The following is a 26587-nucleotide window of genomic DNA, read 5'->3' as shown; positions in this document are numbered from 1 at the left end:
GATGTCTCTTATATCCAAAATTATTCTAATTAATAGTTATGAACTAATTTGCAGTAATTAATTAGTGGCCTGCAAGGAAATTCAGATCTTTAGTCAGGGAAACATAACAGAATGGAAACTGAAGTTTCTTGTCCTTTTCTTGGGGCTGTATGAAAGAATAAAAATAATAAGAAAGGTAAAATATGATAATATATTCAAAGTTGATTGTATCGTGTTAGACCTAGTCATATATTGACAAATGTGGGTTTTCTATAAGTAGTAAGTAATTCCTTGTGCATGTTTTCTCAGAAGTTACTGCTGGGGCTCTGTATGCAGGGAATTCATAGCTTTGATGAATTCTATATTGAGAAATGTGTTCCACAGTGAGAAACATGAAAATTGCCTTTAAGATAAATGGATATATCTAAAAAATGTTATATATATTCTCCATATTTCGATCTGCTGAAGAGAGTGTAAGCTTCCTGTGTAATTGGAACATTCCTTATTGTAGGACATTAACACTAGAGCTTACTATTTTTTCTCTTTGTTGTTGCACCAACTGTTACAGCCCTTTTGCTGCCTTAGTGTTCCAGCTTCCACCTTTTTTTTCCTCTCTATAGCAACACTGTTTCTCAGCAACTGGGAGATGCTTCGCAAAGACCCCTCAGTTGAAAAACATTGCATTCCGATGATAAGAAAAATTGGCTTTGAAACAAAGATCAAAGAAGCTTTATCTTGAATTATTGAAGATATTTATTACTAATTAATTAGTGTTTTCTGTTTTGACTGCTTAGACAATTACCTGATGCTTTGATCTGAGCTGTTGCTAGGCATTTGTTGAGAACAGCATTCATTTAAAAGCAAAACCTTTAGAACTATATCTTGAAGTCAACTTCTAAGTGCTACAAAACTACTGGACTTCTCTGAAGGTGTTTTCTGACCTATGGGCTTTTAGCAGCTAGCTGAGATAAAGGTAAGCACTGTTACTCTATTTACAAGGAGACGGTAATCTCAGGCTTTGAACACAACATGGAATGTTTTCACCCTTTTAAGGAAACAGAAGTAATTGTACTTTATTTTATACATATTTAAAATGTTGCTCATACATTGTTTGACTGATTTCAAAAGAAAAAAGGCTTCTGTGAGCAAGTCAATTGATCTGTTGAGAGATTTCTGCTTTACTTGATCTGATTTGTCTTTTCCTGTATTTTAACTTACTTGTGCATTAAGTTTAAAAATGCATTTTATTTGCTAAACAACATATTCTGAGAATTTGTATAGACATACAAAATACATGTAGGTGGTTAAAGCATATTGCTTTTCTTGCACTTTACACAAAGGTGCCAGAATAAGGCTACTGTTGTTCTGCACTTTACAATAGTTGGGTTAATGGGATTAGAATGTATAATTATAGAACTTCTTTCTGTACATTTGTAACTAGTTTTATAATTCTTTTTTGTTCTGTGGAATTGCTCTTACTATTAGTAAAGGGCACATGCATCCAAAAACACTGGTTGAAATAGTTATCAATGACCATTATTAATTCAGGTGTAATGTTTTAGTAGATGGATGCTCTTTTTCCTTCATATTGTATTCATTATGAGGTAGATATGCTAACAGTGGAGTAGATCCCACTCCTTTCAGCTCAACAGTCCTACTGCAAGGAGCTGGCCTGTCTGACGTTACGATGTTGCATCATGACCACTAGTTGAGTAAAACATTTAAGCAGGTACGTAACTTTGATACCTTCCTTGAGGACCACAGTTCAGATGTATAATGTATTTATCCACATGAGTAATTTATAGGGTAAGCATTTCACTGCATGGAGAGCTCGTTATCCTACCTAAGTATCAAGTGCTAATATATTATGCACACTGTTAAACTCAATGAAGCCAATGGAGCTGCTCTTATTAGAGTAAGCTGAATTCTAATATAGGTGAGTTTAGCCTGTGCATTTTTATATTCATCTTGTTTTATTTTACATACCTTTGGTGGAGAGACAAAAGGAAGAAAAAAGAGGCAAGTTCTGTTTTTGTACATCTGTCATTTACCAAAGATGTAGAGTTTAAGTTGCTACATGTGGCTTGTATTTAATTCACTGCTTAGGATCTTCTGATTTCAGTGATTTCTATAAATCGATTTTTCTGTCAAAGTATGTGGACATATATAATGCTGTGCCTGTTTAGGAGTAATTGCATAAGCAAAATTGCATGCCTATGTAAATGTTGGGCAGAACTGCAATCTTGCAGAACTCAAGGTTGAATCCAAGCTGTAAATCTTGCTAAGGGAAGAAAACAGAGTGATGCTGAAAAAAGAGCAGTGTGTTTCTTTCAAAGAGGAACTTCAATAAAAACGGAGGCATTGTACTCTATAATGAGGAAGTAATAAAAGCAAGTCTGAATCCCATTATTTTAAATATTTATAGGTTATTTAGAGTCTGAAACACAGAGTTGCAACTTTTACCAATTACAATGCTGAACAATTTATTTATGATAAATATAATAATCATAGATGAATGAATTTTTATGCTTCATAATTGGCCAATATTCTATCATGCTTCTGGTAAATGATCAGTGACTCACTGCAAAAATGTCAAGAAATGTCAAGCAGTGAAAGCTTGGGTAAGTTTTGTTTTAATACCGAATTTATCATTTAGTCTTCAGATATTTTCAATTATTTAATTTTTATTTCTACTGAATTTCCATTTCTTTTCTACTGTAATCTATATAAATAAATAAATGTGTGTGTGTGTGTGTGTGTGTATACAGCCTTTAGTATCTTTGGTAACTTAGACCTGTTAAATTATACCTAGTGTTTTTCAAATGTAACATTAGCTGACAGATAGTTCCTATACCAAATTCAAATTTATATTATTATGTTTAAAAATATAATGTAGTTTAAAGTGTAAAGACATAAGTTCTGACAGGAGAATTTGTTTCTGTTATCATCAGTGACACAACTACTTTTGCATTCAGGGATATGTTTGGGAGCAGATTCATGCTTAAGCTTCCTTTTTCATTTCCTTCTGAGGTCAAAGAAGGAATACTGTCAGCTAACCTGAACACTTTGGTTTGAAAATTTTAGAATATAGACTTGCAAGCAATTGCAATCACTGAATTTCGAGAGCAGTCTGGTGTAAAGGTATACTGTAGCTATCTTGAAATCATACAGTGTGGACTATGTGGTACTCTTTTATGTAAACGCTGGACTCCTGAATAGTTAAAGATCTCATTTCCTGTTCTTCAATTGCTTTGGGAACAGTTTTCTCCTTCATGCAATTTTGCAGTTAATGCGGTTGCCCCTATTTTATCCCAGGCAGAGATCATGCAAATTTCTGGTGTTTCTCCACACCTGACACCGAATCTACTATGTTGTTTTATATAATTCTGTTTAACTTCATCTATGAAATGCATTCAGTAATTTTTTCAGATTGTTAGGTTTGATTGGGATGGTTCAATATGCCTCAATAATGTGATTTTGCACTTTGATCTGTTTCGTTATAGAATGTCTAATGCCATCTGCCCACTTAAAATGAATCCAGACTTGCAGGGTAAGGATTTTACTCATTTGTTACCAACTTTTCTCGAAAGATGTTTCTGTATCTGTTTACAAGGAAACTACTGAATTGTAATGAAGTCACACAATTCTCAGAATCTCTGTGCTACAAAACTTAATTGACAAATTACACAGCTGTTTTGCCATGCCTTCTTTTAGATCTGTCATGGCACCTTCCCTGCCATTACCACCTTGATTCATGGAATGATCAAGCATGCAAGGGTTATGTTTCTGAATTTACAATATAAATCTTTTTTCACATGTTCTAGAATAGGATGTCTATGCACTCCCATTTTAAGTATAAAATTGTAGGTGATATTTCACCTGCTACACAGCCAGTAGTGCACAATACAAAACTAAGAGTAACCAGCTGCAGATGTCCTGTACATGCAGGAATTCTTTTGTCAGCATCTTAACAAAAGGCATTTACGGGTCTTGAGTTAAAATTTGACTCTCTGCAGAATGATTGCATGCTGGTTTTCTGCCCAAGGGGAAAGTTCTGTCCCTGTGAGAAACGCGTATAATTGTTCTGCCAAGTAGTCTCTCATAAATAATTAGCCTGATATATTTTATATACACATAAAGTTTTATGTATTTATTTATTTTTACTGTTGATTTGTATGCTCATGCAAGTTAATTCTGAACTATTGCTTGACTGACACAAAATGCCCTACTATGATACTAGATATTGCCTACCAGAATGAATTTGAACTACAGATATAGTGAAAACAAGTTTATAGCAAATGGCTGTTAAAACAGATTCTCCTTATTTAGAAAGCCATCTTGCATGTGGAAAGTATTTAAGATGGATTATGTATGTTTCTAATGTTTCTAAGTAAGAAAATAAACATTTGGGACTTACTGAATAGTCCACTGAAAACTCTGGGAATCAGTATTTCTTTCAAAAAACCTTTGGATCACATTACTAAGAAAGAGAACTGATACTGCATGGAAGTAAAAACTCATTTTTCACACTGTATGACATGCTACTCTAGATCTTGAAATAGTACCATGAAACATAATGTGACAAGAGCAGGAGTAGACAGATGGTATGGCAGATAGGGCTTATTTCTATCTCCTGCTTCTGGGAACCAGCAGAGCCCATAATTTGCTGACTATTAACATTAGTCTGCAACATTTGTGTGGAACCATTGCACACAGATTGGCCCATTTCCATACTAAACAGATAGAGAGTAAAATGAATTATTTCTGCCTGCCCGGTTATGCATATTATTTGTTGCTTATGCTTTTGTGATCAAGACCTTTTTTTTTTTCTTTTCTTTTTTTTCTTTTTTTGTCGTGCAGCTCTAGATATGTGTAAAGTAACAGGTGTAAGTCAAGTTCTGAAACCCTTACTTTCCACACAGAAAGTCATGCTTTAGTGATGTGAAATGGATGACCTGAAATAATGCAAGGGCATAGGATTTAGTTGAGAAACTTGAGTGAAATTACTAAGCAGAGATATCAAAAGCTAGTTGCCCTGCTAAACTGCTTATAAGACAGTTCCAGATGTTGATCTTGGCAGAAAATTTGTTTAATGCTTGGAAAAAAAAAAGGCATCCAGAACAATAACTCTGCTGTACAGACTGACAGTCTGTTCCATGTAGAAAAGCATCTCTACTCTGATCAAGAATGTGTTTTGCCTAGAAGTACTGTTTCAGTATGATCTTACCTAAAAGTACATGTACTGCATATCCGTTTTTCAGACTTAATTCCTGAAGAAGCAGATGTGCTTTGTCTGTTAAATACAGTTTTTCCAACTCATCATGCCACTGGCAGTAAGACGATTTTCCTTACAAAGCTATGGGAAAAATAAAAAGTGCTTTCATTTTTATCAAAATTTGTCAGAATTTTCCTTGAAAAAAGTGTTGTGGGTTTTGACCAAGTTTATGTGTGTGTGTGTGTGTGTTTTGGTTTGGTTTTTTAATTATCTACTCTATTATTTTTTTTCAGAGGCTTTCAGTGACATTCAGAGCTCCGTCTACAGAACAGCCCTAAAACTACGCTCACTACAAAGTCTGTGCCAGTGTTAGTAGATGAAGAAAATTATGTGCTTTTACGGCAAGAGGAATGTGTAAAAATTCTGTGTTGCTGTCACCATGAGTTATTACACTACTTTCCTCTCTCATTTTCCACCTGAAAAATTCAAAGTGCATTATAAATGCTTAAGAGCTAGATAGTTCCTTGTATCAGTCTTCTCCCTATTTGAATATACATTGGAGTATATTAGTAAATTCTAAATGCATGAGAGAACTAAGGTGCTATTTCTATCTACATTGTTATATAGACATCACTGGCAATTAATGAATCTTTATCTATATATTATCTGTAGGAGTTGAATTATTGGAAGTAATCATAGATAATCAGAAATGTGTATACAGGCACTAGAAGAATTAATGAGAATTACTGTACTACAACATTATAAATATTATAATGTGCACATATTATAATGTTACAAGTATTAATGACGAATGTTGTAAGTATTAATGAGAACAAACCAAAATATGATAGGTAGAAAACCCCAGCCTAGCACTCATTCTCCTTGCATTTCAAGTAATAATTCTGCACAAGCAAATGGAACAAAGCCAGGGGCACCTAGCTTGCTTTGAGATAACTGGATCTAAATTCCATATTGAGGTAGAATACATGGAAATCTTGAATTTTCCAGTGTTAACAATCTGTTGCTGAAAATGTAGTTATTACAAGTCAAATGTTTAGGGCAATGTCAAAAGATGTCTAGTTTGTGGTTGTGTATTTGAGTACGCTCTGTGAACATATTTGGCTGGATTTCAGCCCTGGCATGCTAAATCTGCCTGGTGCTGTGTCACAGCATGGAGGTACCAACTCACAGAGGCACTGGTTTTCATTAGCTCTATTGCTTAGACCTCCATGTTGCCACAGCATTCATAGAAACTACTCCACTTACCCTCTTCCTTTAACACTGGTGACCAGAATTGCACACAGGTGGAGCTTCACCACTGTCTCACACTGATACTTTCAGTCTTCACTGGAAAGACAGTTGGTGACATATTTTAGGGTCTTCTCTCCTTTTTCAGCAGCCTTATTGTTTTGAGAGTGATGAGAGATGTACATGCATATACTCCAATCATTCATTATTGATTCTAATTAATCGTGCTTCTGTTGTACTGGATGTGTCCTTTAAGCAGCCATAGCTCATTCTTCCCACTGGGTATTAGTTATGATACATTTTATAGTATAGCATATTAGCAACTTTCTTGGACAAAGTATCTTATTTCTCTTTGTATCTGGAATGAGAAGAAACCCCACTCCAAAGTACACATTGATTCCACAGTCCTAATGGAACTTAATTTTGAAATACAAAATGGTGCATGAATTCGTAGTCTCTCTTTCTATATATATAATGAAATGTAGCTCTACAATTTAGTTGCAGTCACTGTGCTGTTTTCATTTATAATTTGCATGCAGTTCATTATGTTATTTTCCTTCCCCTCCTAACTATTTCAAAATTACCTCCAGAAAATTTTAGTTGAGCTGTTCTACTGTTACAGCCTCACAAGCTGTGCTGTATCCCTAAACCCAGTGAGATCTTTTCCTGTTTGTTTCTTTTTTTGAGTCACATGCTGTGTTAGACTTAATTGTCTAGACTTACTTGAAGTAGGTACTTCTGATTAAAAAAGAGAGGTCCAGCTTCCACTCAAGAGAAAGCAGGAATCCTCATTTGTTTCTTCTTTTGTTTTCCCACAGTGGATTTGATCAATGTTTCTCTGATTCAGCACATTGTATCAAGTGAGCAGAGGCAGAGAGAAAAGGAGATTTCTCTGAAAGTGCAGCGGCTCTCTGGAATGCTGAAGGAGCTGTTTGAAAGAGCAAGGTTAGAAAAGCCAGGCCAGGTAGATCCAAGAGCTGCTGAATTCACATTGAGCCTGCTAGAAGCCATGTATGACAGGTGAGAGAGAGCACAAATATAAATCCATCTTATGTCACTTCTGTATTAAACTCTACCATGATTGTAGTATTTTCTTTAAGTTGTGCACAGTGTATTGAAGATACAGGAAGGTGGGGCACAAAACAATAGAAGAGAAACAGTACTAAGATAATTCCAAAAAGTCCAGATGTCTGCCTGCCTATACTAGCTCCTTCTGTGAACGTCAGTGTACAAAGAGAGACTCACTCACTTGACAGCGAGGGTACACTTCTGAATAAAAATCCATATTTGCCTTTGTATATGCACAGGTAAATACTTTACCAGCCATTTCTCATTATTCATTTTTCTCCAGCTTATTCACAAACAATATGGATTAATTCATTAGAATCATAGAATTGCTTAGGTTGGAAAAGACCTTAAGGATCATCAAGTCCAACCAGAACCTAACCATACTACCCTAACTTTAATAACCTTCCACTAAATCATGTCCCTGAGCACCACATCCAAATGGTTTTTAAACACATTCAGGGATGGTTTCTCAACCACCTTCCTGGGGAGCCTATTCCAGTGCTTAACAAACCTTTCTGTAAAGAAGTTTTCTGGATATCAGACCTAAATTAATCTTAGGATTGGTTCATTACAGTGTCAGATTTAAAATAAAAGGCTTAGTTCATTGTTGAGTTTACTCACCACAGATGAAATTAATTCCCTCTTTCATCAGAGCAAAGCTTTTTACTGAGAATGTAAGATATAGATATTCTACAAGATTCCGTGTTGAATTAATCATACAATTATTACTATTTAAGATCCCATGTTATTAATTTTTTGTACTTCCAACATCAATAAAGTCTAAGAATAAATAGATGTATTTCAAAGCAGAGCTAAAAACATCAAGTGTGTTTTGTAATTTTCTTGCTGTAAGCATCACCTCAGGAAAACTATTTAGAAGAATCTCCTAAACAGGACTATTTTGGTCTTTTTTTCCTGTTTTGCAAGGATGGTATATTACTTTCTTCATGCTGTAATATCTTTTTATAAATCTGTTTCCACAAGCTGCATAAATAGGATAGAAAATGCATTTTGTAATTTTCTTCAAAACATGTTTTCTCTTTGCTGTTCTCTGCTTTCCACTGCCAATTGAAAGTAATTCAAGGCAAGAACATACAAGTGCTCTGCCATGTCTCTGTGGTTGTTTAATTGCATGCTTACATAAACTTTTATAAGGGTTTTTTGGTTGTATGCTTCATGAGATTTGAAAATAATTGTCACAAAAATGTTCTTGTAAGTTTCAGTAAACAGCAATGTGGTGAATATTCTATGCATGTTCTATTTGAATTGCAGTGAAATTAAAGGAAGTTAATCCAAGAGGTAGGTGCAGGGGTATGTCTGGGGCTGCAGTGAGGTTACCTGATGGTAAAGTAGAAAAAACAGATTGTAGTCCTGCTTTCTCATCCATACTTGGAAAGGCCTTCTACAAGTAAAGAGGATGATTAATTAATTAATTACTTTTAGAATGAGTATTATAAGAATAAAATTATGTTTTAATTAGAATGTGAGATTTTAAGGAGATATTGTATTTTCGTTTTAAGATTGAATGGTATCTTGCACGCTGTAGTCACGTTCAGTCACAAGGAGTCCTAGACATGGAATATCACTGCAGTGCTACATCTGCTGTGTACATACAAAAGAATATGAATGTTGAAGTTATCTTACAGCATAGCTATTTTTTTTCTTTAGAGGTTTCAGGTTTTGTGTTCTTGGTGTATGTAACGTAATTGATTTTATTTTTCTAGCTCTGGAACAGGTTATATCAAAACTAGATCTGCTGCAGCTGCCCTAATTGCCCTTTCAGGAGACACTCTACTTGCTAAATACAGAGGTGAGAAATGTACAGTTTTATATACTGTGTAAAATACTGAATCTTGAGAAAATACTCAAGTTGGATATTTTTTGTTTGTTTGTTTGTTTGTTTTACTTTAAAAGATTATAAATCTGATGCAGAAAGTAAATTAAGTTGTAGGAAAAGGCTGATGCAGAAAAGTACTTGCTCATCAGTGTTCATATTCATCTCTGCAAAATGGTCAGAGCTCAGTAATGAAGGCCAAGTTCTGTTTGTCTAGCAGAAAAGAACAGAAACCCTTTGTTTTAAATTTCATTAGAGCCAAAAGCACAAAGGCTTCCACCTGAATTAAATGCTCAAAATGGAGAACAAATGAACTGCAAGAGGCATATTGGCTTCATACTCTCCCATTGCTTATTACGCGTTTTCTTTCAAGTTACTTGGAATTGACAATTCACAATTTGAACAGGATATATTTAACTATGCTTCTTACAGCCATGAAAATGAGCTTCGTGTTTCCTCCATCCTTCCAGTCTTAACTTATAAGAATAAGAGATTGCTTTAATTTCATTCTTAATTTGCTATTCTCCGTTTTCTCTTTTCCCTGTTGAGGTAAGTATAGTCAGCAGTCACTGAGTGCTTGCTAGATTTGACAATTAAAGGAGAGTTGTTTTCAGAGGTTTACTTGATACTTTGTAATAATCATGCAGATGTTTTGAGAATAAGTAACTAGAAGACTCCTCAAGCCCTGTTAGGATTCCTTTCTCTGGTTGTTTCCAGCTTTCTTTGAGTTTTATGCTGTTCCTGATGGGAAGAAGGCCTTGATTACCTGTAGTGCTCTGAGAAGCCTGCTAACAGACTTGAATCAGGTAATGTTGTTGCAGTGCTTTTAGGTAACAAGTCTCACAGGAGGAATTCTAATCCGAAAGAAGAACATGTATCGTTGATACTACTTATGTTTGATTATATTATGGGACTGATGTCAGCAGGACACCGTGTGGACTTAGGGATCTGTCACGCAAAGTAGGCAAAATAATCAAATTCTCTAGCTATTTCTTAGTCTAAATAATGTCTGACATTGGTATCTGTGTATTCATTTTGCCTGGGCTTAAAGGTTCTGGGAACAGCTGCATGCAGCCGTTGCTAAAGTAATTTCTATCTTCAGATGCTTGCACTCACTAGAATAGCTTGCAATTGCAGAATAATGCCTTAGCATGCAAGTATGTCCAGCTGAACTGGTGCTAAAAATGGGGTCTTAAAATGACTCCTGAGATTCAAACCTACTATCTTTCAGTATTCTAATGTAGCAACATAGTATATTGATCCATTAGAATAAGTGAGCTGGATGCAAATCATTCTGACACCTGTTGAACTCTGAAACTGTGCACTGATGGTATGAATCTGAACAGCTTTTCTTGAGGAGAGTATGTCAAATGGAATTTCTATAGGCTCTTCGCCACCTGTGTGCTGTCACCATCTCAGTTGAGCATGATGGGAAGATCTGTTTTTTATTGAGGTGCTTCTAAGCCTTTCTTCTCAATGCAGATCCCAGCCATTGTAGGAGAAGGCTGCACTTTGTCTTGTGTGGAAATTGCTACTCACAACTGTTTCCAGGGGGTGAGTGAAATTCAGATGTCTTGGGAAATTACTTTGATTGTTGATGATAAATTAAGATTGGAAGTGCATCACCATATGACATATACCAGTATATACTTTTAAGAAGCAGGGCTGTTTGTCATTTTCACAATATAGAGGAGTGATATCTATGGAAAAGATGCTCAGTAAGATACAGCCGAAGACTTACATTTATTCTAAACCTTTTAAACCCAGAGTATTTTATATGAGTGAAAAAATCCCTGCTAGTAGAGTCCAATGTATGAACTTATATTAACAACTGTAGATGAGACACTAGTTCTTTTCAAGTAAATGGCTGAACTCGAGATGTGTATTTTTTCCAGGTTCTGAATTCAGGAATTGTTGAAGAAAAATTCCTGTCTTGGCTGAGATCAGGACCTGCTCTTCTGCAATGGCTCCCTACATGTTACAGATTATCAGCCACAGAAAGGGTTTCTCACCATGTTAGATGTAGAGTCTGCAAGACATTCCCCATTACAGGCCTCAGGTATGTCAGTAACTACTGTAATCTATAGTATCCATGTAGAAAGTTTTTGCTATTGTGTTTGCATACTCTGCAGGCTTAAACTACTATGTTAAGCAATAGACATTGAACGTAACAAATCAGATGTGGGAAAGTGAGGACCATCCCAGGCTCCAGCTTGACTCAGGCTTCCATCCTGTTTCACTTTATTTCACTGGCACAGGCATTATTATGGACACTTATGGAAAGTAAACTTGCAGATCAGTGGTAAAGCCACAGATTGAGCTTATGTATCTCATTTTATAGTTCTTTTTCCCATAATCAGTTGGGCATATTAACTGTCTAGTTAAGTTAGCCATCTTACAACCTTATTCATCTCAGTAAAAATACCTCCTGATTAAAAAATAGACATTACCTTGGACCAGAATGCATAGAATGGCATTTTGCTGTTACTGTCTTCTCACTAACAGTAAGTTCAGAGGGTTTGTGTTTTTTTTTTTTTTTTTAATTTTTGTGATTACATTACAGTTCAGTGAGAACAGCAGATAGAGGTAAGCTAAAAGAAACATGTGAAGATGTCACTGCGTTTTCAAAAATGATACTGGAACAACTGTGGTGGTTTTTTTGGACTGAAATTCATTGCAGCAATTTAATAATACCAAAAATCATGACTGGATTCTGGAGATTGTTCCATTGTCATGTGAACAAAATAATTCTTGCTATTCAGAAAATGCTGGTGAGAATCTTTATTCTAACTTAGGTGCTTCTCTGCATTTCAGAATGCAGGGACATGAATTTCTGGCAGTCAAGCTCACTTACATCAAGTTCTCAGTTGCAAGGAAGTAACTTAATCCTTTAGTTTACTTTCACAGGTATCGCTGTCTGAAGTGCCTGAATTTTGACCTTTGCCAGGTCTGCTTTTTCACTGGCCGTCTCAGCAAACCACATAAGAGTTCACATCCTGTCGTGGAACACTGTGTGCAGGTAGAGTCCTACTCCCCTGTTCTGGTTCTTTATATGGACAATTTGACAATACACTCTTGAGCTAAACTGATTATAAAATTATGTATATGTCAGCCATGGTACCTATGAGACATTAGGATTTATTTATCTGAGAACAGTGAGTCAGAGAAAAGAAAAAAAAGAAGACTTCTAACTTAAGAAATGTTCTGTTCCGAAATAACTGAATAGAGACATGAAATGTCAGACTGCAAGTCCTCTTCCCAGGGAGATGTTTGGTTAATATCTTCATTAAAAATAATATGGAGATGTTAGTTCCTCCAAATATCCTTCCTTATGCTCCATGAGAAAACAGAACAATCAAATGACAACTTATCTCCTCGTGCAGAGATTTCTATTAGGGACATTCAATTGAATGTGTATGGGGAATGCATGGGAAGGTGTGAATGTCAAAGCATGAGAAGGAAGAGCAGGAGGGATGTGTCCAAGTCAGGAGATGATGCAACCTAGATTAGTTGGTCAGCAAGCTCATAGCCCTTCCATAAACACAGCTTCTCAGGATGCTCAGATTAGGAAAATAAAAAACAACCTGAAAAAAAGGACAAAGCCATTTGAAGATAATAATGTAAAGGTAAAGGACAAGACTTGTGGTAAAACATCCAAAGAGACAGAAGATAGCAAATAAATCCTCATGACCCACAGAACTGAGCAAAGGTGGAGTGACAAAAGATCACGACTGTGAGTTCCTAAAGGAATTAAAGGTGCATCTGAAAAACAGCACAGTGCATGTAACCCAGGAGTCTGAAGGAGAACTGGCATCTCTTTTCCTCAATGTCAGTGTGAGTCACTGTAGTCATACCATGTGGATACATACATCTTGGTGTGTGAACGCTGGAGAGACCACCTGAACACATGCACAGTAGTACTTCTGAATGAGTTAGTGTGAGTGAGTGAAATCAATTTTGCTTTAAAATTAAGTCCTCTTTCTCTCTTAGGCTGCATGACATTAAGTTTTCCTATGTTGTTGCTGCAGTATTGCAACTGAATAGGTGTTCTCAAGTTATGTAGAATGGGGTGTGTTAGAACGGACCTTTAAGATTTGGTTCCAACCTCCCTGCTATAGGCAGGGACACCTCCCTCTAGACCAGGTTGCTCAAAGCCACATCCAGACTGGCCTTGAATGCTTCCAGGGAGGGGGCATTCACAACCTCTCTGTGCAACCTGTTCCAGTATCTCACCGCTCTCAAAGTAAAGAATTTCTTCCTAATATCTCATCCAAATCAACCCTCTTCCATTTTTAATTTCTTCCCTTTTTGTGAAACATGTAAGTATTGCTAGTGAGCCCTTTGTCCCATACATTTTACTTTTAGCAGTTCTCAGTCAATTACATTTTTACTTTTTTTCTTTACCAGGGTGTGGGATGCTGAGATGGATTTGAAGTGTCAGCATTGTTTTTCTTTGCTGTGCTGACACCTTGTGGTAATATTACCATTGAGAAATGACTGGGATGCATGCTGTATGTTTTCTTCTGTTTTCCTGTTCAGTCTGTTAAGCCTTTCCCAATATTCTGCACCAGTCATTTTCTGGGAAAGAATTGATTCGTGTCCTGCCATACTATAGTTGTGTAGCATAGTTGTTTTACCTGCTGTGACAATTGCAAGTATGGTTTTCATTGTACTGCATAAGAGGAGGATGTGAAACACTGAAGGCTGTATACATTAAAACTTCGTACCAATTTAAAAATTACTTTTTTTCTATTGTTCAAAAGAGAATTTATGAACTAATTGGACAGAATTCTTGTTGTTCATTTCACAAACACTGTATTAAACATTTCCAGGCTGCTTCGGTTTGGCCCAGGCAGGGTATTTTGCTTACATAAAAGAATTGGAGCTGATCTTGCCTGTGGTCCTGCATCATCATCCTCTCTAGCTCCACATCCACAGCAGTCATGAACCTCTTCAGCTGTTGTTGAACAGCTGGAACTTTGCACAAGTCTTGCCTTTGCCTTGGGCTATGCCTACTTTTGGGCAGCACCTGTTTGAAAATTCACTCCCTTCTCTGTAATCCCTTATCCCAACAGATGTCAGCAAAGGCGAATGCAAAGCACTTTCTCTGCACTATCAGAAACAACCTGTTTCAGGACTGCTGCAGAAGAAAAGAGGCTCAGGAAAGGAAGGTTCTGGAGATAATGGAGGAGAGGCATTTCCATACTCACAAAAAGATTCTGTGAGTTTCTGTTTTCAATGATTTTTTTCTCTCTGAATGAAGTGTCAGGCTGTAGGATATTGCTTGATTGTGTTCTTTAAGTAAGTGACTTTGTTATGACAGACTGTGTCATGATTTTCCTGTAAAAAATTGAAAACATAAATGGGAAGCTGCTGCTTTCCCATTGTTCTGTTGCTTAACCATGATTACCATGCTGACAACCTAATGACCAGTTGTCTTGAAAGATACATGTTTGTGTCTCCCCTCCCTCCTTCCCTATGTCATCTCTTTCTTTCCGTGCCATATCTAATGCTCAGACTAAGGTCAAGCATTGCAAATATTTAGTACCTGTCGTGGAAAAACCGCATGGGTTTTAAGTATCTCCTCTGTGACAAATTCATTGGAAATTAAGTGAATACTTCCTGCACGTGACCCACAGTGCTTTCACTGAGTAGCATTCTACTCAAGTCCCACTGAATAGCAGTTCTGTGGGATTACTCGCTGTTGAGAGTAGCTGATTTTTTGCATTATGATTACAGTTCTTTTAGGTCAGTTCCATTTTGCCTGCTTTTAGTTAATGTGTAAATTCATTACTGTATTTCCACAGATTGCAGTAGTTAATGGTGAGCACTGGAAGTTGTGTTACGATTTTCTGTGTAGTTACTCCTTCTTTGCTCTGGGATTTTGGTTGATAGAATCTAGAAACTGAAGAGAACAATTATATGTGATAAGCACAAAGACTTAGGAAAGGTGAAACACCTTGCTTGTTGTGTAAAGACCTAGTAACTCTCAACATCTCATGTTCTCTGCAAATGAGAGTGAGAACAAAACAGAGAAAAAAACATCACACCTCTCTAAAAGTTATAATAAAATAATTTCATCCTTGTGGGAAGAAAGAGAAAGATCTGGTTATAAAACTTGAACTATACTGTAGTGTATATAGTTACAATGATTGTCATAAAGAATATTATTTCAATGCTTGTTCTTCAGAATGTGGTGAAATGCAAACCATTTTCCATTGTTAATATATCCCCACTTCTTCTCAGCAGTGATACGTTTCCTCATTCTTGAATATCATTTAATCCTTCTGTGAGCAATCAAGATTTCTCTGTGATTCTCAGTGGGTTTTTTCTTACCTTATGCTTGGATTGCATTTAGTGAAAAAGAAGCATTTGAAGGTGTCATTGCAGGTGTCACTGTGTGGCTGATAGGTATCTGGGCTTTTCCAGAATAACCAGCACAGCAGGATGTCTGGCCATTTCCAGTCTTTTTATCGTTGAATTTCCCAAAATATTTAGCTAATGTGAAAAAGAGAAGGAACAAATTGCTCTGATGCTAATGGAAGGAGAGAAGAATCTGATGTTGAGGTTCTGTTAAAAGAGTGGAATTTGTTTTAAGAAATTTCATTCTTTCAGCCAAAATCTGCCAGTGGATATAGCTGGACCATACCTCCTCCTTAGTCAGTAGCACAGCTGTTTCTGCCCACAGTTCAGTTTTATCTTGATCCTTCAGGGTACCAAAACCATATAAAGCTTGATCTTTTCTCTACTCAGTATTTCTCTGTTGGTATACAGTCCCCCAGCAGAACTCAGTGCTTCACCATTCCCTACACATGAAAACCTGTCTCTCCCAGTGAACAACCCTATTCTGGAATCACCCAAGTTTATATCCAAAAACAGAACTGTGCTGCACAAGAATGACAATAACAGCAAGATACTGACGCAAGGCAAGACAAAAATTCAGGTTAGTGAGACATCAAGGTGTAATAGTATTAAAGCTTGAAAGAAGACCTACCATGTTAACTATCTAGTTGATCTCTAATTATGAATGTAAAAGAAATGTAATGGACAGCTTCATCTTTCTGTGAAGAATGAGGGAACTGAAAACTCAGTGAACAAGATTAGTCACTAACTCCTTGACTTCCATGACTTTTGGTAGCATTTGTAGAAATATTTGCTTTGTTAACTTTTTTCTTTTCAAATTGTCTTAGAGCAGCATGTTAAAGACTAGTTAATACTAGAGCCCTCTCTCTATTGTGAAACAAAAAATGCCATCATAACCACACATTGCAAGCATCGAGTAAGGGCATCTTAATTCTTAATAGGCTTAGACCTCCTTTGTCACTATAGCAATATAAGAGGATATTATGGGCCCTTTTTAAGGATTAAGTAGTGTCCACTTCAACTGAAATAGCTCATGCATAAAAGCTTTCCACCAATCTATTTCCAGGTTCCCTGCACAGAAGCAATACTAGAGGAGTGGAAAGGATAGTGTAAATAAAAATAAGTACATAGCAGTTCTGCGTTTCTATATTTATTTGAGAGGTTCATAGTTCTGCCCTTACCTGGAAAATATGGAACACTGGGTTGTGTTCTAATCAGTTTGTGTCATCTACTCATTCTGTTCTTCCCGCAAGCCAAGAGTGCAGTAACTGCGAACTACCCTGCATGTGTCGGGTCATTCCCTTGGCTGCTACTGCTGTGCTTGTCCTTTTGAAGCAGGACTGTCTTTTAGGTCTCTGCCCAGCATGAGATGTAATGCCAGCAAGCACACGTCTACAGGAGCAATTATGAGCAGATAATGCTTAGGCATGTCATTTTGATGGTTCACACTTGTCGTTTCTGAAGACAGTGAGACACGACTATAGTGCTACTCTGTCAAATGCAATTACTGTCTTGTTGAACTTTCCCTTGGGTGGAATTCTTTTAGAGTATTTTAATACTGATTTCCAACAGTAGTGCAGATTGCTTAAAAAGATGCATACTGTAAGTCCTATGCAAGGTAACTTTTAAAAGAGTCCATAAGCTTGAAGGTCCTAGGGTCCCAACTATGGGTCTCAAAATTACCTGGTTGCCCAGGTTCCAGCCCGGCTCATGTCATGCCTCTAAAACAGCTTATTTGGAAAACATTTGACTCCATGACTTCTGGAACTACTGTTCTGCATGGCCCAGAGGCTACTACTTGCACCCAAAGACCAGAAGTTTCTCCCTTCTAAATCCAGTCTGTCTTCCTACTTTTCCTTGTCCCAAAGCAGCTGCGTGACTTGGGAGAGACTGTTCCCAAATCAGAATATTTCATTTTTCAGGATTTTCAAAGAATTAGGTTTTGTTCTGATTGGAGAGAAAACATATTCTGAAACACTCAGCATGTGTCATATAACAAACAATTTGTCCTATATTGAGCAATCTGTCAGTCCATTTTAACAGCCGTCACAAATACATTCATGTATTTGTTGGGTGCAGTCAGTTAACTAGGAAGGTAGCAAATAAACCCATAGAACCGGTCAAATCCCCCAGTTGCCATGCCTGTTCATAACAATTCACAAAGAAAATAGAATTTTATTGCTGGTAAGTTATGAACAGATATTTTTCTGTGTTTTATTTTAGGCAATTGCATTTTGTGAAGCAGAGATGTTAAAAATGCATGATTCCATCAGGAGTATTCACAGTAAGAGCAGGTAGGTAAAAACAGTATTTCAGTGACCACTGATTTCTGGGCAATTGTGGTTTAACCTGCTAGATGGCTCGGTACCACACAGATGTTCACTCACTTCCCATCACCTTCTGTGGAATGGAGAAGAGAATCGGAAAAAACATACAACTCCTAGCTTGAAATAAAGACAGTAAAACAGGACAAAAAGGAAGGAGAAATAATAATAGTATACAAAACAAAAGATGCACAGTGCAACAGCTCACCACCTCCTAAATCCAATACACAGCACAGTACCAGCTAGGAGGAAGAAAATTAACTCTATCCCAGCCAAAACCAAGACAGCAATACAGTGAATGATTTTGAGATTTGAAATGATTCCTCTCAAGTGAGGATGAATGAAAAAAGTCAGCAACAAAAGTTGCAAGTGAAGATCACTGGAAAAACAGTTTCAGGCAAAGAAAAACCCTTTGACCTAAAGCTTATCATAACCAGGTGAATGAATTACATTACACATGGGAAGTTTTTTGTTATTGTTTGCAGACCAGTTTACAATGTTTATGTCTGCTCGTAGAACCAAACTCTAAGGTAGTTAAAAGCAGTCATTAATTTACAGTAAAGGCCCATTAAATGCTTTAATAGGGGACCAAAATGTAATATTAAATTTGAGGTGATCTAACTTGTCCCATTCTGACAAACTGTGCATGATTTTCAGTGAAGCTGATGTTGCTGTTGTCTGTGTAAGCCAATGAATGCGCACAAAAAAATGAATCAGATAAACTTCTGGATGTAACTAAATGAGATAAATAACTGTTTTGTCTGGGTAATATTTGGCAGTTGGCTTATTACTGCATCATTAACCAGTTTTTCTCTCTGTCTTCACCTCAGCCATGGGAAAGGCAGAATTGTATTTCTGCCCAGACTCCTTAGAGATCCCACCTCTAAACCAGAGATATGGTAGTAGTTTTAACATGCTGTGTTCCGTGTAGGTAATTTCTAAATCTTCCCTGTGTGTGAGAGAGTGAAGATTCTAATCAGGAAAGTCTCAGTATCATTTCAAGGGAAAGTGGCCTGCACAGGGTCTATTGGTATTGTTAAACAAGCTTTACAGAATGCCAGGCGCAACAAGGGATTCAATTAGAGAGGGAAAGGCTGCTTTTTTTCTAATGATGCCTACAGAAAAAGGATGCAAATCTTTTGCAGATCAGAGATTTGCCTTAAGAATTGCCTGAGAGGTTTGTTCCTAGAAAAGGGACTGCTCTTTGTATTGCAGCTGTCTTTATGGGAATGGTAAATCCCAAGATGCAAGTCTCTGTCCTGGCTGCACTTCCACTCAGCTTGCATCTTTCCTCCAGTACGTTCCTGTTCTTGATAATTCTGTGTGTACAGCCCAGTTCCTGAAATGCTGTCATCTCAGCCAGAAGCTCAACTGACAAGTAGAAGAAAGCTTGCTCTACAGTGTTTGCGCTTTTCCATGATTGGAAATATGTGTGTGTGTAATGGATCTAGAAATATTCCCACACTCCTGTCTCCCTGAAAGGTGCATGAAGAAGCAGTTGAATAAATGGAAGCACAGAGTGCAATTTCTTCATAACTGCCAGGAGGACAGAAGCTTCAAAATACAGGCAGAACTCCAAAGCCTGAGAGCAAGCCATGAAATCCTGCAAATGGAGCTGTGTGAAATGAAGCAAGAAGTAAAGGTATAGTGATAAAATTAATGAAGAATCTTCTCAGCTATGGACAATTACCGAACACTAACTACTGCTTTTCTTGCAGACCACTTCCCTTGAGTCTATTTCATGCATTCTCTGTTTATCTGCTCAGTCAGCTCCAGTTTTTACCTTCATAGAGAGCAGGTAGGCTCTTTGTGGCAGGGATTTTCTTCTCATTCTAAATATATTTAGCACTTAGTACAGGTAGACATGTCTGGGATATTTAGATAATACTGCAATGAAGATAATGAGAAATAATTCTGATAAGAGTGGGAAAATGGTTCTCAGAGGAAGTATTAGATATTTCATTGCAGTTGTTCCTTTAGAGAGGAATGCTATATAGACACAGAATAAATAAAATTCTGTTCTATCATTCCTAATTGTTGTCTTGTACTGGGATGTAATGCAGACCTCCTAGAGAAAAATTTTTTTTTTTCTTTTCAGTTATATTAACTCTTGTTCATTTGAACTATCTCTGAGGTTCTGAAGAGATTCTGTGTTACAGGGAACTCATACGTATTTTACACTACAGCATTTTGTGGCATCTTCTGCCATGCAACTTTTAGAGTGTTTTTCAAGTCAACATCTAGGAATACAAGACACATCTGCAGTGCACAGCTTTATGGCACTTGCACATGGAGTCCAATATGACCTGGCATGCCACCATACTGCATGCTGTAACGCTGCCCTGTCCACAACATGCAGGATTGACTGCGCAAATGCAGTCAGGTGCCCGGTGTATGCACAGTTAGTTCAGTGTTCATGCTATGGTGTTTGCCATCCTGATGCAGTATAGAAAATTCCAAATAGATTTGTGGCACCAAAGTTAGCCTAGTTTTGGAATTGTGTATGTCGGTGGTTGTGAGGTGTTTGATAAGTGCATAATTTGCATATATGGTTTTTCCCCTAGTTTAATTCTTTTAGATTGACTTTCCTGCAAATTTAGTCTTTAGAACACTATTTTCTTCAATTTTCAATGGCATTAAAGCATATGTCCTCAGATTGGAATTGTGGGAAAAAATGGCACATAGATCTATCCAAACTCAAAGTTTTATTTCACTGCAGGAAAATAACTTTATTTGTAAAAATTATTGGGTAAAGTACACCAGAAATTATATATATATATATATATTAATCTGTCTCAGAATGAATTTTCCCACCTATTTTACCAACACGCAAAAACAACAATTATTTTCATTATATATTTTCTATGTTTTTTCTACTGTAGACAATGTTACAGTCAACAGCACATCCTTCATTTTCACTGTGTCAGAATACGATGCCAAGAGATCATCATGTTCTTCAGGAAAGCAAAATGCAGGGTGAATTATATCCTGTTCAAATAAAACCCATTTGCAGAACAAGTTCAGATTGGAAAGCTTTGAATCACCTCAACTCTGCAAATAGAATACAGGTTTTAGAGTCACCTGAGGCTCCTGCTACAGTGGACTTCATGTTCTCAGAAGACCTGGTGAAGTCAGTGACCTTGCAGAGTGACAGAGTTTTCATGGGACAGTTCAAAAAAATAAAAGATAATCAAACATATCTGCCTGAATTGATGGAAAACTACGACAGTGGCATCCTAAGGAATACAGCTGTTACTTCTGCTGCAATACAGATACCATCTGATGAGAAGGAGTTCTGTGATGAAGTGGACCTGCAGCAGCTAGTGATGAAATTGATGGATGCGTTGTCTCTTCAGGCCCAACCAGGTACGACTTCTCTTAGTTATCTAGACATTGTCTTCTCACCTTCATCCAATTTTCTCTGTAAATCACTCATAGTCATTTAACTCTCAGAGGAAACTCAGAATCTTGCCCTTGCTGTTATAAAAGTACTGCATAGCTGTAAGGTGCAGGATAGGTGTACTGTAAGGTGCGGAACTCACTCCGTTAAGGTAGACTATAGCCCCTAATACCTGAGTAATTTAAAACAAGCATGTAAGAGGAAGTCAGTCTCTGCAGTCAATTGAGGAGCAAACTTATACTGATCAGGTGCACTGCAGGTCTTTTCTGTTGTCAACTAATGCTCTGACAGTAACTTTTGCTCTAGTCCTAGGCAAACTTTCAGCTGTACAAAATGCTTTTGTAATCAATAGTCTTACTACAGCAAAACTTTGTTCAACACTCATTATGATAATGAGGTTGTAACGAGGAGAGTAACAGAAAAAGCTGCTGCTTATACAGAATTGTCTTATATTAGAGATTTATGAAGATATGTTAGAGTTCTGGCAGCAACCAAGTTTTCTGAAAGACCTGTTCTTCTGTTCTTTTCAGATCAACAGTCAGCCTTGAAGCAGCATTTCTTCTCTACAGCTGAACGTGTTTGCAGATCCTTCTCTGATCTCATCAACCAGGTAACTGCCAGCTTGGAAGTGACAGAAAATGGCATTCACCTTACAGCTCCACTGAACTATTGAAGGTAATTAAAGCCATGTCACACTCTTTAAAATATCTCAGAAGTTGCACTGTAGTAACCAAGCCTAACAGATTTCTGCATTTAACAACTTCACCAGGAACCATAAACAGTGTTAGAGAATAACATTTCTTATCCGTTAATGGTTTCTAGCTCCTGTACAGTAGATACAGGGCAACTGATTAAAACGAGTGCAACATCACTAATGCTTCACTGGCTTTCACAACTGTCCTGTCCTGTACTCTCTTTTCATTGCTATATAACTGATAATGAATTGTGTTTCAGAAACATTTTTTTTTCCGATAAAAATGGCTTGATGCAGATGGTTTCAGTGATATATTGTCTATCAAGATTTTTTTTCTTAGTCTAAATGAAAGGAATAAATTCTTTTCTGTGAGATATCTCAGGACTCAATAGTTACATTATTCCAAATATTGAAAAATACGTATTTAAAGGAAAAAAAAAAAAGTTTAGAACGTTTAAGGGAATTTAGTTGCTCTAGATGAACTGTTCCACTATGGATTGATATATATGTATTTATATTAGTATAGAACAGTTATTAAGAATGCAATGTCTAATACAGAATGGTTAATAAGGATGTAATGTTACCTACAGCATTAAAATGTGTGAGAAGTCATTTCTAATTGGTTGCTAGCACTGTATGAATCTAAAACTTCCAGAATATTAAAGATATATACAAAGCCTGCACTTAGGCATACAGGAGTACATCTGCCTATGTAAGTAAACATACAAATACTGTGTGGAAGTGTGGAAGTAGACAATTGGCAATGGTAGTAGATTGCACCTGTTGACGTAAACTGCAAGGAATCTATTAAGCCTCAGCAACAAGTAGGTTGGGGTTTGAAGAGAAAGGAATAGATCATACAAAAGAAATACTGCTTTGACCCATTCATAGTATAGCCTAGGTTAATTTCTTATAGTGATGAGTAAATGAAAGCCTTGAAAAGAACTTACTTCATTCTTAGGAGAAAAATAATAGGACTCATTTCTTTTCTTTCATCGCTTCTTGTTGACTACCTGTTTTTACAGCAGTACAACACCAGTGATTTCAGTGAGATACTCTGGTATAATCTGTGATGATGGGAGTGTCACAATTGCATATTGTTTTATTAACAGCCATTCTGAAGGTTAAAATAATGGGTGAAGATGGGGAATGTTAAAGATCTAAATGTTATTATCAGATGTTTTCCTTCTTTGAACTGTTAACTATTTATCAAGTGACTGTATGAACTGATGGCAAATTTACTAAGTGTGATTCTTCAGCCCATTTCTTTCCTCTTAGTTTTTGATGTGTCTTGTTTTAATTACTTGATAGGAATTGTGCTGTATCCCTTCGGGATGTACTGATAGTACATGGAAGTATTTTAAAGATCTGTGCTCAAAACCAGTCATGGTTCAAGAGCAATTTGCATGTTTTTAAAGAGTTTAGTTGAGTAACTTGAATTATACCAGCTCAAGAGAGAAAAGACTCGTAATTTTTATAGGAGGTTTGTGATGACTAAGAAAAGAAATTGAATTTGGGAGAAAAAGAAAAAAAAGGGGGGGGGAAATTGCATACTCTGAAACTTAGTTTCATGTATAATGAAACACTTTAGACTAATGTGATAGAAAAATGCTAAAAGTGCAGTGCTGAAGAAAAGCTGCACAGCAGACCACAATTTTCCACGTATTTCCTTATCATCGTTTTTTCCATAATATGTCATAATCTCGAAGATACAGGAGCTGCCTAGAAAATGGCTAAAAATCTCATTTCTGTTTGTAACACCTCAGCTAGTTTCTTGAAGGACCTTGTACTGTGGATGGTAGTGATGGTGTTGAACGTTCCTGTTTTTTGCTGCTAGTTTTAGTCAGCAAAAGCCTTAAGTACACATGGCACAAACATCCAAGAATTACAGCAACAAAGAGTAGTATGCAACTGTAGCTAACAGATTGTCTCTAGCAAATGAAGAGTGAAGAGGATGGAAGGTAAATAAACTAACTGACAAAGAAAGACTCCAGAAAGCAGGAAACAAATAGCAGAGAGTTCGCTAGGAAGTGCATACCTCCATATTCTCGCATAAACAGATCAGTAGCTTTTCCAATATACCTGTGCCAGGAGATGCAAACAACAATCCAAACAGCATAGCTGGCTATTACGAGAAGATATACAGCAATTTCTGACAAGGCTTTAAATACTCTTCAGAGCAGGTGGTTATGGATAAAAACCATTTGGAAACATTGACAACTGACAAATACTGGTTTGCTCAGATGCAGTATGGGACAGGCATGGAACACAAATTCTAATGGATGGATATCTCTGAAATGTCCCTGAATCTCAGCATTTAACTTTCACTTCGCGGCAGTGAGTGAAGACTCAATGAAGTATTTTCCACATCAGTAAGCAATTAATTACTTGCTAGCTCTCTATGAGATGAAAAGGGCAAAGTCTCAAGACTTCATTTTGTTGTTACTCAGTCCTGCACACAGTGAAGCAACCTCAGTCATAAATGTTCATTCCACCCTTCTCCTGCCACACTCAGACTGAGGAACTGGAAGTCAGGAGCAGAACCAGCAGAAACAATCCTGGGTCATGCCAAGATCTGCTAAGAAATTCACAGGGAAGAGGATAGGAAACAACTTTAAGTTATCATTTTGAGACAGTACAGCAAATCTGCTTACATCTCATCCTCACTGTATTTGCTTTTCCTTAATGCAACCAACTTTGGAGGCCCCAGTTTATAATAAATGAATAGAAATCAAACAGCATCATCCAGCTGTGATTTTATGCCAAGTCACTGAGATCTGGATGACATAAGACCTAGATTATAAAACAGAATTAAGCTTGTGAGTCCTTCAGAGAGAAGAAAATGAAGTAGGAGTTTATGTAGGAATTCTATCGCATACATGTTTACATGAAATTTAATTCTCCTTCCTTTTCTTTTAATTGATTTCAGCACAATTAATAACACAGATCATCTCCTTTACATCAGCAATTTCCAAATGTTCTCTATAGTGGGACCTATGCTTAAGATTCATCTGTTCTCTTAAGTCTTTCTTGCACGCATTAATCCTTCCCTGCCCATTTCTTCAAAGGCCAAATGGTGATACAGCCTGTTAATAAAAGAACTTGCTGAAGCAGAACAGTATTGTTATTTAAGCTAAAGATCTGCTTGACCAGGAATGGTATTCCTCAATTTCTGTTACTGTCTGAAGGGAGGAAGAAAGCTGCCAGTAACCTTTTTCTAAGAGATCCTCTTGTTTAGAAGGAACGTATAAAATTTCGATGTGTTTGCCTTTTCCCAAAGGGTGCTACGGACCAGAGTCTAACAGTACCTGTTTACATTCTGTTTTTGTTGTTGTTGTTTTCTAGACTTGAAAGCATATGAGAACGGATAGAATCTGTTCTACTATAGTTCCAGTCCTACTTGGCTGGGCACCAGGACCATACTGTACTTTGTTGCTAGTCTTGGTAACTTGGGACTGTGCATGAAGACGGTCTCTCTTGTGGTAGTAGAAAGCTGTGCATAACAGGGCTTTTAGATACACTAATATAATTTAGATAATTAACAACAGTAGAATGAGAGGATCTGTTGTAACAATACCCTTGCCTCCCTCCCACATGGTAGCAGAGCACTCTTTCAGGCAGCAGCGGCAGGCAGGGGCAGGTGGGGCCATGCTCCTGTACTCACATTACTGTCATGATCACTTCTCTGTTGCACATTTACATGATTCTTTGAATGCTCAACTGTAAGCATGTATTCAATCCCGCTGAGCTTGGGAGGCTTCTTGAGGTTTGCTGTCTACTTTTGTAAAATCAGGATTCCATCCAATGGGATGATGAATAACATTTATTTTCTTCAGGTCCAATGGCCATTTCAAGATTTCATTTACACGTTTTCCTACTAGAACCTACAAGTTGCTGAACACCTAATATGCTTCTGCAAATGAGTTTTGATTTGGATATTTTGTGAAGAAAAGAACAAACATTGCCATATGCTCAAGGAAAGAAGATTTGACTGAACAACTAAATGGACCTGCCCTGGACAGCTGAATTTTGTATTTGCATACATCCAATATATCAGTGGTATAATAATAATATATTATTATAATAATAATATCAAATTGCCTATGAGAGTTATCAATAAAAGTCAGAGGAATCTGACTTGGTTACAAACAGCTTGCAAGCTAAAAGAAAGAAGCAATTTTAATTCATGTATGAGAATTCCTTTGTTTAAATACTTTGGGAGAATATGTTACGTTTTATGAAGCACTTGCCTAACTAGAAATCTAAGGAAATACTATAAAAATGCCCTGTGAAAGCAAAGAGAGGAGCTGGTGACACCTATTAAAGTCTTTCATTTTGCTTTTTGCTGGTAAACTTCAAAGTCTTCGGGAGATATTTTTAATAGAAAAAAAAACCCCTACTTTTCTTTAGTAAGATGATGTCTTTCAGCAGTGGTTGTTTTGTGTGTGCAGCTATACGTACA

At 36.9% G+C, this 26587-nt stretch overlaps 1 protein-coding gene across 1 annotated transcript; it reads left to right on the top strand.

The window, feature by feature from the left end:
- Positions 1-3381: 3381 nt before the first annotated feature.
- DYTN (dystrotelin) lies at positions 3382-26204 on the top strand. Its single transcript, XM_042874720.1, is given in 15 exon segments — positions 3382-3529; positions 5488-5562; positions 7261-7462; positions 9235-9320; positions 10062-10150; positions 10827-10898; positions 11240-11403; positions 12252-12363; positions 14420-14565; positions 16119-16287; positions 17931-18001; positions 19514-19673; positions 20914-21397; positions 21962-22106; positions 25962-26204. Coding segments are annotated over 14 exon segments (2121 nt in total). The 3' UTR covers positions 22105-22106; positions 25962-26204.
- The last annotated feature ends 383 nt before the right edge of the window (positions 26205-26587 follow it).

Source organism: Lagopus leucura, unplaced genomic scaffold (assembly GCF_019238085.1).
Source record: "Lagopus leucura isolate 7727_CA_CO unplaced genomic scaffold, USGS_WTPT01 Super-Scaffold_100012, whole genome shotgun sequence".
In the NCBI taxonomy this organism is placed as follows: Eukaryota; Metazoa; Chordata; class Aves; order Galliformes; family Phasianidae; genus Lagopus; species Lagopus leucura.
Note: the sequence above shows the minus strand (reverse complement) of the source record. Positions and strands in the feature narration are given on the sequence as shown.